Source organism: Mobula hypostoma, chromosome 1 (assembly GCF_963921235.1).
Source record: "Mobula hypostoma chromosome 1, sMobHyp1.1, whole genome shotgun sequence".
Lineage (NCBI taxonomy): Eukaryota > Metazoa > Chordata > Chondrichthyes > Myliobatiformes > Myliobatidae > Mobula > Mobula hypostoma.
The window spans coordinates 30887200-30903205 of NC_086097.1; the positions used below are offsets into that span (position 1 = coordinate 30887200).

At 45.0% G+C, this 16006-nt stretch overlaps 1 protein-coding gene across 2 annotated transcripts in view; it reads right to left on the bottom strand.

The window, feature by feature from the left end:
- The window catches only part of nudt14 (nudix (nucleoside diphosphate linked moiety X)-type motif 14), a 161916-nt gene extending 150255 nt beyond the window's left edge, over positions 1–11661 (bottom strand). Inside the window, exon 1 of one of the 2 annotated variants that reach the window (XM_063045447.1) lies at positions 11542–11661. In XM_063045447.1, the coding sequence (XP_062901517.1) occupies positions 11542–11622 (81 nt within the window). In that variant the 5' untranslated portion in view covers positions 11623–11661. The remainder of the gene's footprint in view (positions 1–11541) is intronic. The other variant, XM_063045458.1, reaches the window with a different exon arrangement.
- Positions 11662–16006: the final 4345 nt, after the last annotated feature.

Below are 16006 nucleotides of genomic sequence, written 5' to 3' on the forward strand. Positions count from 1 at the left end.
TGTACTGAACAGACCATCAATCATAAACGAGGAACCAATTGATTGTCTCGAACAAGTAGGCATCAACCATGCAGTGGACTCTCTTCCCCAAGAGGAAGTCAAGAAAGCAATAGGCCAGTTGTCAAGTGGCCAGGCTCCCAGAGCAGGTGCTGTACCAGCAGAGGTCTACAAAGCAGATGGTCCACATTACCAGCAAACTGACAGAGTTCTTCCTGTCCTTCTAGGAGAAGGGTCAGATTCCACAAGAAATGAAAGATGCATCCATTGTACACCCGTACAATAGGAAGAGAAACTGCCAAGCATACAACAACTTCAGAGGCATCTCTCAGTGGCTGAGAAAATCTTAGCCAGAGTCCTGCTAGACAGGCTAAACGCTCATCTGGAATGAGGTCATCTCCCAGAAAGTGCGGCTTCAGGAAAGGAAGAGGAACTATTAACGTGATCTTTGCTCTGAGACACTCCAAGAAAAATGACAGGAGCAGAACTGTCAGCTCTACACCTCCTTTGTCGATCTTACCAAGGCCTTCAACACAGTGAGCCGAGAGGCATTATGGAAGATCATGGTTTGGTTGCGCTGGCAAATTCATCACCATGGTCAAGCAGTTTCATGACAGGATGTCAGTCTGCATGTTTGATGATGGTGACTGTTCCGTTGCTTTCTCATTGACAAATGGGTCAAGCAGAGATGTGTGCAGGCGCCCACCCTCTTCACCATGATGTTCAGTGCAATGTTGACTGATGCATTCTGGGACAGCAATCCTGGAATCCACATCAAATAGAGGATGGATGGCAAGCTGTTCAACCTGCGTAGGCTTCAAACCATTACTAAGGTCAAAAAGACGGTGCTGAGAGACTTCCTACTCGCTGACAACTGTGCTCTACACAAGCCGTGTCCGACATGCAGGACGTCAACACATTTTCCACTGCGTGTGACATCTTCAATCTCACCATCATCACCAAGACGATGGAAGTCATGCACCAAGCAGCCCCAGATTAACCCTAAGAGGAACCATCAGCTCCAGGCAGTCGACAAGTTCATGCATCTTGGCAGCACGCTCTCAAGAGCAGTTAACGTTGACAATGAGGACAACTGCAGGATCGCCAAGGCAGAAGAGATTTACCAGGATGTTGCCTAGATTAAACAGCAAATGCTATAACGAGAGGTTGGAGAAACTTGGGTTGTTTTCTTTGGAGTAATAAATGCTGATGATATGAGGGGAGAGCTGATAGAGGTTTATAAGAGGGAGAGATAGATTAGATAGACTTTATATTTTTCCCAAGATTGAAATGTCTGGTACCAGAGGCATGCATTTAAGGTGAGAGGGGGTGAGTTCAGAGGCAATCTGAGGAGTAAGTATTTTGTACAATGTGTGGTGGGTGACTGCAATGCACTGCCTGTGGTGGTGGTAGAGGAAAATACAGTGGAGATTTTTAAGAGATGCGCAGGTAAGCACATGAATGTGATGGAAGTGGAAGGATATGGACATTATGCAGGCAGAGCAGATTAGATTAGTTGCCACTTGACTACTAATTTAAATGGTTTGGCACAACACTGTGGGCCAAAGGACCTATCCCTGTGCTGTACTGTTCTATGTTTGCTCTGAGCTCCATGAAGTATTGAATGCAATAGGAGTGTTACATTCAATAGACAATAGACAATAGGTGCAGGAGTAGGCCATTCGGCCCTTCGAGCCAGCACCGACATTCACTGTGATCATGGCTGATCATCCACAATGTGTCCAGATCCTGCCTTATCCGCATAACCTTTGATTCCACTATCTTTAAGAGCTCTATCCATCTCTTTCTTGAAAGCATCCAGAGACTTGGCCTCTACAGCCTTCTGGAGCAGAGCATTCCAAACATCCACCACTCTCTGGGTGAAAAAGTTTTTCCTCAGCTCCGTTCTAAATGGCCTACCCCTTATTCTTAAACTGTGGCCTCTGTTTCTGGACTCACCCATCAGCAGGAACATGCTTCCTGCCTCCAGCGTGTCCAATCCCTTAATAATCTTATATGTTTCAATAAGATCCCCTCTCAGCCTTCTAAATTCCAGAGTATACAAGCCCAGTCGGGCCAATCTTTCGACATATGACAGTCCCGCCATTCCGGGAATTAACCTTGTGAACCTGCGCTGCACTCCCTCAATAGCAAGAATGTCCTTTCTCAAATTTGGAGACCAAAACTGTACACAGTACTCCAGGTGTTGTCTCACCAGGGCCCTGTACAGCTGCAGAAGGACCTCTTTGCTCTTATACTCAATTCCCCTTGTTATGAAGGCCAGCATGCCATTAGCTTTCTTCACAGCCTGCTGTACTTGCATGCTTGCTTTCAGTGACTGATGTACAAGAATACCTAGATGTCATTGTACTTCCCCTTTTCCTCACTTGACTCCATTTAGATAATAATCTGCCTTCCTGTTCTTACCACCGAAGTGGATAACCTCACATTTATCCACATTAAACTGCATCTGCGATGCATCTGCCCACTCACCCAGCCTGTCCAAGTCACCCTGCATTCTCATAACATCCTCCTCACATTTCACACTGCCACCCAGCTTTGTGTCATCGGCAAATTTGCTAATGTTACTTTTAATTCCCTCATCTAAATCATTAAAATATATTGTAAACAGCTGCGGTCCCAGCACTGAACCCTGCGGTACCCTACTGGTCACCGCCTGCCATTCCGAAAGGGACACATTAATCGCTACTCTTTGTTTTCTGTCAGCCAGCCAATTTTCAAAACATGTCAGTACTCTACCCCCAATACCATGTGCCCTAATTTTGCCCACTAATCTCCTATGTGGGACTTTATCAAAGGCTTTCTGAAAGTCCAGGTACACTACATCCACTGGCTCTCCCTTGTCCATTTTCATAGTTACATCCTCAAAAAATTCCAGAAGATTAGTCAAGCACAATTTCCCCTTCGTAAATCCATGCTGACTCGGACCGATCCTGTTTCTGCTATCCAGATGTGTCCTAATTTCATCTTCTATAATTGACTCCAGCATCTTTCCCACCACCGACGTCAGGCTAACCGGTCTATAATTCCCTGTTTTCTCTCTTCCTCCTTTCTTGAAAAGTGGGACAACATTAGCCACCCTCCAATCCACAGGAACTGATCCTGAATCTATAGAACATTGCAAAATGATTACCAATGCGTCCATGATTTCTAAAGCCACCTCCTTAAGTATCCTGGGATGCAGACCATCAGGTCCCAGGGACTTATCAGCCTGCAGACCCAAAAGTCTATCCAACACCATTTCCTGCCTAATATAAATTTCCTTCAGTTCATCCATTACTCTCGGTCCTTTGGCCACTATTATATCTGGGAGATTGTTTGTGTCTTCCCTAGTGAAGACAGAGCCAAAGTACCTGTTCAACTCATCTGCCATTTCCTTGTTCCCCATAATAAATTCACCCGTTTCTGTCTTCAAGGGCCCAGTTTTGGTCTTAACTATTTTTTCCCTTTTCACATACCTAAAGGAGCTTTTACTATCCTCCTTTATATTCTTGGCTAGTTTACCTTCGTACCTCATTTTTTCTCCACGTATTGCCTTTTTAGTTACCTTCTGTTGCTCTTTAAAAGTTTCCCAATCCTCCGGCTTCCCACTCGTCTTTGCTATGTTATACTTCTTCTCCTTTATTTTTATACTGTCCATTACTTCCCTTGTCAGCCACGGCCTCCCCTTAGGATCTTTCTTCCTCTTAGGAACGAACTGATCCTGCACCTTCCGCATTATTCCCAGAAACACTTGCCTTTGCTGTTCCACTGTCATCCCTGCCAGGGTATTGTTCCATTGAACTTTGGCCAGTTCCTCCCTCATAGCACCATAGTTCCCTTTGTTCAACTGTAATACTGACACTTCTGAGTTTCCCTTCTCCCTCTCAAATTGTAGATTAAAACTTATCATATTATGGTCACTACCTCCTAATGGCTCCTTTACCTCGAGGTCCCTGATCAAATCCGGTTCATTGCACAACACTAAGTCTAGAATTGCATTCTCTCTGGTAGGCTCCAGTACAAGTTGTTCTAAGAATCCATCTCGGAAGGACTCCACAAACTCCCTTTCTTGGGGTCCAGTACCAACCTGATTCCTCCAGTCTACCTGCATGTTGAAATCCCCCATAACAACTGTAGCATTACCTTTGCGACATGCCAATTTTAACTCTTGATTCAACTTACACCCTACATCCAGACTACTGTTTGGGGGCCTGTAGATAACTCCCATTAGGGTCTTTCTACCCTTAGAATTTCTCAGTTCTATCCATACTGACTCTACGTCTCCTGATTCTCGCAAGGGACTGAATATCATTCTTCATCAACACAGCCACCCCACCCCCTCTGCCCATCAGTCTGTCCTTTCGATAGGACGTATATCCTTGAATATTCATTTCCCAGGCCCTGTCCACTTGAAGCCATGTCTCTGTTATTCCCACATCATACTTACCAATTTCCAACTGTGCCTCAAGCTCATCCACTTTATTTCTTATACTCCGTGCATTCATATATAATACTTTTAATTCATTACTCCCCTCACCTCCCATATCAATTCCTATTTCACTTGACCATACTGTACGATCCACTCTTGAGCTTTCTGCTCTGTTGATTCTGCTGTCTTTCTTAACTTTTCTTATTCTCACATTCCCTTTATCTCCATTCTTATATTTCCAGTTCGTTCCCTCCCCCCCACTACTTAGTTTAAACACACCCGTGTTGCAGAGGCAAACCTGCCTGCCAGAATGCTGGTGCCCCACTTATTAAGGTGCAACCGTCCCCTTTGTACAATTCATCCTCACCCTGAAACATACCCCAATGGTCCAAGAATGTAAATCCTTGCTTCCTGCACCAGTTCCTCAGTCACACATTCAGAATCATTATCTCCCTGTTCTTGCCCACTCCAGCACGAGGAACTGGAAGCAAACCGGAGATAACCACCCTGGAAGTCCTGCTTTTCAGCCTTCTTCCAAGTTCTCTGAAGTCACACTGTAGGATGCCTTTCCTCTTCTTCCCCACGTCATTTGTGCCACCATGCACCACCACTTCTGGATGTTCACCTTCACTCTTGAGGATTCCCTGCAATCAGTCCGTGACATCCTGGATCTTGGCACCAGGGAGGCAACACACCATCCTTAAATCTTGCCTGTTGCCACAGAAACCCCTTTCTGTACCTCTCACTATGGAGTCCCCTACTACCACGGCTCTGCCTGACATCTGTCTCCTCTGCTTTGCTTCAGCACCAATTGTTGACTCGCAGACCCGTCTGCCTCTCAGGCTGGCATCATCTTCTGTCCCGACAGCTTCCAAGAGGGTGAACCTGTTTACGAGAGGCACATCTCCTGGGGTCTCCTGTACTTCAAGCATCCTTTCCTTGCTCATCGTCGTCCTCCTTCTCTCTTCCTGTATCCTGGGTGTAATGACCTCACTGTAGGTCCTGTCCAGAAAACTCTCGTTCTCCCAGAACGGGCAGACTATTATTTAAATGGGGAAAGAATTCAAAGTTCGGAGATGCAACGGGACTTGGGAGTCCTCGTACAGGATACCCTTAAAGTTAACCTCCAGGTTGAGTCAGTAGTGAAGAAGGCGAATGCAATGTTGGCATTCATTTCTAGAGGAATAGAGTATAGGAGCAGGGATGTGATGTTGAGGCTCTATAAGGCACTGGTGAGACCTCACTTGGAGTACTGTGGGCAGTTTTGGTCTCCTTATTTAAGAAAGGATGTGCTGACGTTGGAGAGGGTACAGAGAAGATTCAACAGAATGATTCCGGGAATGAGAGGGTTAACATATGAGGAACGTTTGTCCGCTCTTGGTCTGTATTCCTTGGAGTTTAGAAGAATGAGGGGAGACCTCATAGAAACATTTCAAATGTTAAAAGGCATGGACAGAGTGGATGTGGCAAAGTTATTTCCCATGATGGGGGAGTCTAGTACGAGGGGGCATGACTTAAGGATTGAAGGGCGCCCTTTCAGAACAGAAATGCAAAGAAATTTTTTTAGTCAGAGGGTGGTGAATCTATGGAATTTGTTGCCACGGGCAGCAGTGGAGGCCAAGTCATTGGGTGTATTTAAGGCAGAGATTGATAGGTATCTGAGTAGTCAGGGCATCAAAGGTTATGGTGAGAAGGCAGGGGAGTGGGACTAAATAGGAGAAAATGGATCAGCTCATGATAAAATGGCGGAGCAGACTCGATGGGCCGAATGGCCTACTTCTGCTCCTTTGTCTTATGGAAAGGCTGAGTGAACTAGGACCTTCCTCTCTGGAGTGAAGGAGAATGAGCAGTGACTCGATAGAGGTGTATAAAATGATAAGAGGGATATATAGAGCAGACAACCAGATACTTTTTTCCCAGGACGGAACTAGCTAATAAGAGCAGGCATTACTTTAAAGTAATTGGGGGAAAGTATCATGGCGGGGGGGAGGTGGATGTCAGAAGTAGCATTTTACACAGCGTGGATAAGTGTATGGAATATACTATCAGGGGTTGGTGGTAGACGCAGATATGTTAGGGACATTTAAGAGTCTTAGATAGGCACATGGATGAAAGAAAAAAAATGAAGACTATGTCAGAGGGAAGGGTGAGATTGATCTTGGAGTCAGTTAAGATGTCGGTACAACATTGTGAGCCATAGCACCTGCATTGCTTCTATGTTCAACATAAGGTGAATATTTTCCAGAGGAAAGCAATATACAATTCAATTAATTTTTCAAACCCTTGAAGTAATGTGCTCACCAATTCATGGGAATCCCTGGCCCATCACCACTCTGACTAGAGGAGGAACATCTGAAGTTTCTAAACCAAGCACACAAGAAGGCTAAGTGCAAAGATCAAAGGGAGGGTAGAGATCGTAAATGGATTTTTTGCATCTATATTTACTCATAGATGGACACAAGCTTTTAGAAGTGAGCCACAGTAGCAATGAGGTCATGGACCATACACAGATTATAGAGGAGGAGCTAATCTTTAAATTTTTCTTTAAACACACAAGAGCCTACCCCACTGAGAACCAGAAGCCAGCATCCACTGGAGAAACAGTTTGAAGAAATTTTCAACAGTCACTTTCCCCCTGAAATGAGTGTCCTTCACTCCATTCCATAGCACCCAGCTACAAAGAGGCACTGCCTCAGGAGGCCAACATCCATCATCAAAGATCCCTACCATCTGGACCAAGACATCTTTTCACTGCTACCCTTGGGTAAGAGGAACAGGAAAGGGTAAGGTTCAGGAACAGCTACTTCTCTTCAACCATTCAGTTCTTGAATCAATAGGCACAACCCGATTCACTGCCATTTAGCAACACTAAGACCATTTGCTCTAAAATGGACTTTATTTTATTTTTATTCTAAATGTACAAAATTGAACCTATGGACTCTTCAAGGACTTTTCATCTCCTATTCTTGATATTTATTGCTTATTTATTATTATTTTTCTCTCTTTTGTACTTGCAGAGTTTGCTGTCTTTGCACATTAGTTGTTTGCCCAGTTGGGCAATCAGTCTTTCATTGATTCTATTGTGCTTCTTGGATTTACTGTGTATGCCCACAAGAAGACAAATCCCACAAGGACACATCTAACATGCCAAAGAGAAATGCTATAGATGCATTGGGAGGTGAGGACCTCGATACAATAGCTATCACTAAAGAGGTACTGCTCAGCAAACTTGCAGGCCTGAAGACAGACAAGTCCCCTGGTCCTGATGGAATGTATCCCAGGACACTGAAAGAAATGGCAGAAGTTATAGTAGAGGCTTTGGTGATAGTTTACCAAAATTCTCTGGACTCTGGGCAAGTCCTGGCAGATTGGAAAACGGCAAATGTCACGCCACTGTTCAAAAAAGGATGTGGGCAAATGGCAGCCAACTATAGGCCAGTTAGTTTAACATTTGTAGTTGGGAAAATGCTTGAAGATATCATTAAAGAAACAATAGTGAAGCATCTGGAAAGAAATAGATCCATCAGACAGATGCAGCATGGATACAGCAAAGGCAGGTCCAGTTTGACAAAATTACTGGAGTTCTTTGAGGATATAACGAGGGCAGTGGATAGAGAGGAACAGATGGACATTATTTACTTGGATTTCCAGAAGGTGTTCAATAAGGTGCCACATAAAAGACTTATCTATAAGACAAGGATTCATGGAGTTGGGGGTGATGTATTAGAGGATTGGTTCACTAATAGAAAGCAGAGAGTTGGGATACATGGGTATTACTCTGGTTGGCAATTAGTGGTGAGCGGTGTGCCGCTGGGGTCAGTGCTGGAAGGAAAAGCAAAAGAGCAGATTATTATTTAAATGGTAAAAAAATTGCAGCATCCTGCTGTGCATGAATCAGAAAAGGTTGGTTTGCAGGAGCAGCAGGCTATTAAGAAGGCAAATGGAATGTCCCTACTCTACAGGGATTGAATTTAAGAGCAGGGAGGTTCTGCAGCAACTGTACAGAGTACTGGTGAGGCTGCGTCTGGAGTACTGTGTGCAGTTCTGGTCTCCTTACCTGAGGAAGGATATACTGGCTTTGGAAGCAGTGCAGAGGAGGTTCACTAGGTTGATCCCAGAGATGAGAGGGTTAGACACGAGGAGAGATTGAGTTGCCTGGGACTGTACTCGCTGGTATTCTGAAGAATGAGAGGAGATCTTATAGAAATATGTAAAATTATGTAAGGGATAAGATAGAGGCAGGAAAGTTGTTTCCACTGGTAGGTGAGACTAGAACTAGGGGACATAGCTTCAAGATTTGGGGGAGTAGATTTAGGATGGAGATGGGAGGAACTGCGTTTCCCAGAGAGTGGTGAACCTGGGGAATTCTCAGCCCAATGGAGCAGTGGAGGCTATCTCAGTACATATATTAAGACAAGATTGGATAGATTGTTGCATAGTAGGGAAATTAAGGGTTATGGAGAAAAGGCAGGTAGTTGCAGATGAGTCCATGGCCAGATCAGCCATGATCTTATTGAATGGCAGAGCAGGCTTGAGGGGCCAGATGGCCGAATGCTGCTCCAATTTCTTATGTAACTATCAGGATTGTATATGATGACATATATGTACTTTGATAATAAATTTACTTTGAATTATTTCTTGTAACAATCATGTATAATTTATGTGCTTCCCCTAATTCTGTTTCTATGATGCTGTGTGCCTATAAAGCTGCTGTAAGTTTTTCTTTGCACCTGTGCATACATACATGGTACGAAGATAAACTAGCCAAGAATATAAAGGGGGATAGTAAAAGCTTTTTTAGGTATGTGAAAAGGAAAAAAAATAAGTTAAGATCAAAACTGGGGCCTTGAAGACAGAAATGGGTGAATTTATTATGGGGAACAAGGAAATGGCAGACGAGTTGAACAGGTACTTTGGATCTGTCTTCACTAGGGAAGACACAGACAATCTCCCAGATATAATAGTGGCCAAAGGACCGAGGGTAATGGATGAACTGAAGGAAATTTATATCAGGCAGGAAATGGTGATGGATAGACTGTTGGGTCTGAAGGCTGATAAGTCCCCAGGATCTGATGGTCTGCATCCCAGCGTACTTAAAAAGGTGGCTTTAGAAATCGTGGACGCATTGGTAATCATTTTGCAATGTTCTATAGATTCAGGATCAGTTCCTGTGGATTGGAGGGTGGCTAATGTTGTCCCACTTTTCAAGAAAGGAGGGAGAGAGAAAACAGGGAATTACAGACCGGTTAGCCTGACGTCAGTGGTGAGAAAGATGCTGGAGTCAATTAAAAAAGATGAAATTACGACACATCTGGATAGCAGTAACAGGATAGGACCAAGTCAGCATGGATTTACGAAGGGGAAATCGTGCTTGACTAATCTCCTGGAATTTTTTGAGAATGTAAACTATGAAAATGGACAAGGGAGAGCCAGTGGATGTAGTGTACCTGGACTTTCAGAAAGCCTTTGATAAAGTCCCACATAGGAGATTAGTGGGCAAAATTAGGGCACATGGTATTGGGGGCAGAATACTGACATGAATTGAAAATTGGCTGGCTGACAGGAAACAAAGAGTAGCGATTAACGGGTCCCTTTCGGAATGGCAGGCGGTGACGAGTGGGGTACCGCCGGGTTCAGTGCTGGGACCGCAGCTGTTTACAATATACATTAATGATTTAGATGAAGGGATTAAAAGCAAATTTGCAGATGACACAAAGCTGGGTGGCAGTGTGAAATGTGAGGAGGATGTTATGAGAATGCAGGGTGACTTGGACAGGCTGGGTGAGTGGGCAGATGCATGGCAGATGCAGTTTAATGTGGATTAATGTGAGGTTATCCACTTTGGTGTAAGAACAGGAAGGCAGATTATTATCTAAATGGAGTCAAGTCAAGAAAAGGGGAAGTACAACGAGATCTAGGTGTTCTTGTACATCAGTCACTGAAAGCAAGCATGCAGGTACAGCAGGCAGTGAAGAAAGCTAATGGCATGCTGGCCTTCATAACAAGGGGAATTGAGTATAAGAGCAAAGAGGTCCTTCTGCAGCTGTACAGGGCCCTGGTGAGACCACACCTGGAGTATTGTGTGCAGTTTTGGTCTCCAAATTTGAGGAAGGACATTCTTGCTGTTGAGGGAGTGCAGCGGAGGTTCACAAGGTTAATTCCCGGGATGGCGGGACTGTCATATGTTGAAACATTGGAGCGACTGGGCTTGTATACACTGGAATTTAGAAGGATGAGAGGGGATCTGATTGAAACATGTAAGATTATTCATGGATTGGACACGCTGGAGGCAGGAAGCATGTTCCCGCTGATGGGTGAGTCCAGAACCAGAGGCCACAGTTTAAGAATAAGGGGTAGACCATTTAGAACGTAGTTAAGGAAAAAACTTTTTCACCTAGAGAGTAGTGGATATGTGGAATGCTCTGCCCCAGAAGGCAGTGGAGGCCTAGTCTCTGGATGCTTTCAAGAAAGAGATGGATAGGGCTCTTAAAGGTAGCAGAATCAAAGGTTATGGGGATAAGGCAGGAACTGGATACTGATTGTGGATGATCAGCCATGATCACAGTGAATGGTGGTGATGGCTCGAAGGGCCGAATGGCCTACTCCTGCACCTATTGTCTATTGTTATATTATCTATTGAATTGTGCATATGCCAATAAACTCGAATTTTAACTTTCCTCTGCATGGAATGGTTGGGCCAAACAACCTGCCTTGGTGCAGTATGACTCTATAACCACACTACTAATGTAGAGATAATCTTGCATTGATATTTCTTGCACATATTTTGTATCAAAATAATTTATTTTGAACTACTGTATATGAAAATATCATCTCTGCCTCCACAGACGCTGATCTCCGGTTCGTACCGCAGGTTTCTGAGAGTAGGTCGATGACCCGGGAGAGACAACAGATTCCTCGGCTCCAGCCCATCCACAAACCCTGACCCTGCCGTAACCACAACCGCAATCCCAACCTCAACACCTGGGGCCCAAAACTGGGATGCAGCCCTGGCCGGGTCCCAGGACACTCCTCGCGTCAGAGACCCGGACCCGCCACGAATCTGGGCCCCGGAGGCGGGACTCGGCCACATCCCCTCCACCACGAGCACCCACCTGAGTATAGTGGAGCCGCAGCGGGCGCAAGAAGCGGGAGTTGCGGCAGGGCCCGATTTCTACTTCACTCACTGACTCCATCTCCGCGTCACCGGCTCTCGGACCCGGCTGTCAGTCAGCGCGGGGGGCGGAGCACATCGGTAATCACTCAACGCTGGAGGCGGGGCTAACACATCTGTCACTCGACGCCGGTGGGAGGAGAGGTGGAGTGGAGGAACACCTGTCACTCAACACCGTAGGCGGGGATACGCGGTCGGGCGGGGCAGAGCTCTCGCTCCTGTCAGTCAGCTGGCGAGCCCGGCGTGTCGGTCAGGGCTCGCGATCAGCACAGGGGGCGGGGCTACCCGACCTGTCACTCTACGGCGGGCTCGCGCTTCACCACCCGTCGGACAATGCCAGCCTCTCTTGGGCGGGGCTTGGGGCGGAGCTACCCTGACTGTCAGTCAGCTCGGGGGCGTGGTTATCTCACTTGTCAGTCTTCACTTGGGGGGCGGTGCCAAACTGCACCCCGGTCAGCATTGTAAACGCAAGAAATTCTGCAGATATTGGAAATCAATAGCAACATACTCAAAGTGCTGGAGGAACTTAACAGGTCAGGCAGCATCTATGGAAATGAATAAACAGTTGACATTTCATGCTGAGACCCTTCTTCAAGCCAACTTGTTGGAATTCCAAAGTGAAGAGATGATTGTCACTTATCATTTAATACTTTGCTGGCAACTGTAGGGGCTTTTATGGAAATGTCTTTCTTAGTAGCTAACTTGATCACACCAACAGCCACCGTCTCATGTCACAGAGAGCAAGGTGACCAAGAAGTGGATATTCGGAAAAGTTCAGGACACAGACGGGCCTATTGGACATCACGTGAACAATTGCTACATCTCCAGACTTAACGAATTTGAGGCCATCTTCCAACATCTCAGAATCCAGTTTATTATTGCTAACATATGTAATGATTTTTTTTGCGGCAGCAGTAGGACGTACATATGTTTAAATAATTAGTGCAAAAATGGTGAGGTAGTGTTCATGAGTTTTTTTGATCATTCAGAAATCTGATTGGCAGAGTGGAAGTAGATGTTCCTAAACTGTTCATTGTGTACCTCCTCTCCAGTGGTGGTAATGACAGAGGGCATGTCCCGACTGGCGAGGGTCTGTAATGATGATTCTGCATTTTTGAGGCATCGGCTTTTGAAGATGTTTTCAGTGCTGGGGAGGCTAGTTCCCATGATGAAGCTGTCTGAGTTTACAACCCTCTGGCTCTGTGCAATGGCCCCTCCATACCAGACGGTGATGCAACCAGTCAAAATGTTCGCTTCGCGGTACATCTAAGGAAATTTGGTGGAGTTTTTGGTGACATAGTAAATCTCCTCAAACTCCAAATGAAATACAGCTACTAGCATACCTGCCTCATGATTGCATCAGCTCTTCGTTCTTGCCAATGAATGGCACATTCCAGGCTACGGAAGGACGTGCTGAGCAACACACTGAAGCTCGGTGCAGCCAGTGGAGAGGGACCACAGACTAGGGTCCTGCCACCATGGCATGTTGAAGGGCTGGGCCCTGTGTAACAGCTCGACAAACACTCCACAGTGCATTGTTTAGGGAGGAAACATAAGTGGTGCTGATATATTAGGACCAAATGTATTGAATTGATGGAACAATGAATATAAAGAAAGACATACCAATTTGAATATGTAAGAACAGTACAGCGTAGTACCCTTGATGTCTGTGCCAAACATAATGCCAAATTAAGACTTTATTCCCTAGAGCATAGGAGAATGAGGTGAGATTTAATAGACATATGGAAAATCATGAGGGCTATAGATAGGGTAAATTCAAGCAATTTTTTTCCACTGACATTGGGTGAGACTATACTTATACTTTATACTTTAATTGATACTAGAATGTACAATCATCATAGTGATATTTGATTCTGCGCTTCCCGCTCCCTGGATTACAAATCAATAGTAAATATTAAAAATTTAAATTATAAATCATAAATAGAAAACAGAAAAATTGAAAATAAGGTAGTGCAAAAAAACCGAGATGCAGGTCCGGATATTTGGAGGGTATGGCCCTGATCCAGGTCAGGATCCGTTCAGCAGTCATATCACAGTTGGAAAGAAGCTGTTCCCAAATCTGGCCGTATGAGTCTTCAAGCTCCTGAGCCTTCTCCCGGAGGGAAGAGGGACGAATAGTGTGTTGGCTGGGTGGGTCGTGTCTTTGATTATCCTGGCAGCACTGCTCCGACAGCGTGCGGTATAAAGTGAGTCCAAGGACAGAAGATTGGTTTGTGTGATGTGTTGTGCCATGTTCACGATCTTCTGCAGCTCTTTCCGGTCTTGGACAGGACAACTTCCATACCAGGTTGTGATGCAGCCTAGAAGAATGCTTTCTACAGTGCATCTATAAAAATTAGTGAGGGTTTTAGGGGACAGGCCAAATTTCTTTAGTTTTCTCAGGAAGTAAAGGTGCTGGCAGGCCTTCTTGGCAGTGGACTCTGCTTGGTTGGACCAAGTCAGGTCATTTGTGATATTGACCCTGAGGAACTTAAAGCTTTTGACCTGTTCCACTTGCGCACCACCGACATAAATTGGGTCGTGCGGTCCGCTACTCCTTCTGAAGTCAACAACCAATTCCTTTGTCTTGCTGACGTTGAGGGATAGGTTATTGTCTTCGCACCATGCCACCAGGTTCTTAATTTCCTCTCTGTACTCAAAGTGATCATTACCTGAGATACGGCCTACAATTGTTGTGTCATGAGCAAACTTATATATTGAGTTCGATGGAAACTTGGCTACACAATCATGGGTGTACAGTGAGTACAGCAGGGGGCTGAGTACACAGCCTTGTGGGACACCGGTGCTCAAAGTGATTGTAGAGGAGAGCTTGTCCCCTATTTTTACAGCCTGGGTCCTGTCTGTGAGGAAGTTGACGATCCAGCTGCAGATCTATAGGTCGTGGGTTAGAGGTAAAAGGTGAATTTTTTAAAGGAACCTGAGGGGGAACTTCTTCAGAGTGTGCAACGAGCTGCCAGCGGAAGTGATGGATGCGGGTTCAATTTCAACATTAGAGAGAAGTTTAGATAATTACGAGCATGGTAATGGGAGGTCTATGGTCCAAGTACAGGACAGTGGGACTAGGCAGAATAACAGGTCAGCACAAACTAGATGGACAAAATGTCCTGTTTCTGTGTTCTCGTTCTTGGACTTGATGACTCTAAACTAAATTAAACCTCTTTCGCCTACACATGATCCATATCCCTCCATTCTCTGCATATTCATGCCCCTACCTAAAAGCCTCTTAAATGTCTTTATCATATCCGCTTCCACCAACACTCCTAAAGTACATTCCAGACACTAACCACTCTCTCTGTAATAAAACTTGCCCTACACATTTCTTATAAATTTTCTCCCTCCCACCTTAAATCAGCAGCTGGAAAAAAGGATACTGGTTGCCTGCATTATTTATGCCTTTCATAACTTTATAAACTTCTATCAGGTCAGCCCTCACCTTCTGAGGCTCCACAGAAAACAACCCATTCAACAAGTAATACAGTGGAAAAACTCAATGGGTTGACCCTCTTAGTTCCCACAGCTGATTGTGTGTTGCTCCAGATTCCAGATCTGCAGATCTTGTGCCTCCAATTTGTCTAGCCTCTGTTTATAGTTCAGATCAGCCAATCCAGGTAGCAATCTGGTCAACCTGCTCTGCACCCTTTGCAAAGCCTCCACATCCTTCTTGTAATACAAGTTGATAGGGTGGCTAAGAAGGTATATGGTGTGTTGTCCTTCATTAGTTGGGGGGATTGAGTTCAAGAGCCATGATGTAATGTTACAGCTCTATAAGACTTTGGTTAGATGACACTTGAACTGAATTGAGTTCAGTTTTCATTGCCTCATAATAGGAAGGATGTGGAATCTTTAGAGAGGGCGCAGAGGAGATTTACCAGGATGCTGCCTGGATGAGTGAGCTAGGGCTTTTCCCTTTGGAGCAAAAGAGAATGAGAGGTGACTTGATAGAGATGTATAAGATAAAGAGACTTTGATAGGGTGGACAGTCAGTGCCGTTTTCCCAGGGAAGAAATGACTAATACAAGAGGGCAGAATTTTAAGTTGATTGGAGGAAGGTATGGGGGGGCGGTGGATGAAATGTCAGAAATAAGTTGTTTTTTTTAAACACACAGAGTCATGAGTGTGTAAGTTGCTCTGCTTGGGGTGATGGTAGAGGCAGTTACATTACAGACATTTAAGAGACTCTTAGATAGTCACATGGATGATAGAAAAATGGAGGGTTATGTGGGAGGAAAGGATTAGACTGATTGTGGAGTAGGTTAAAAGGTAAGCACAACATTGTGGGCTAAAGGGCCTGTGCCGTGCTCTGCTGTTCTATGTTCTAGTATCCCATCCCAGGCAATATCCTGATGAACCTTCTCTGAACTCTCTCCAACAGCATCATATCCTTC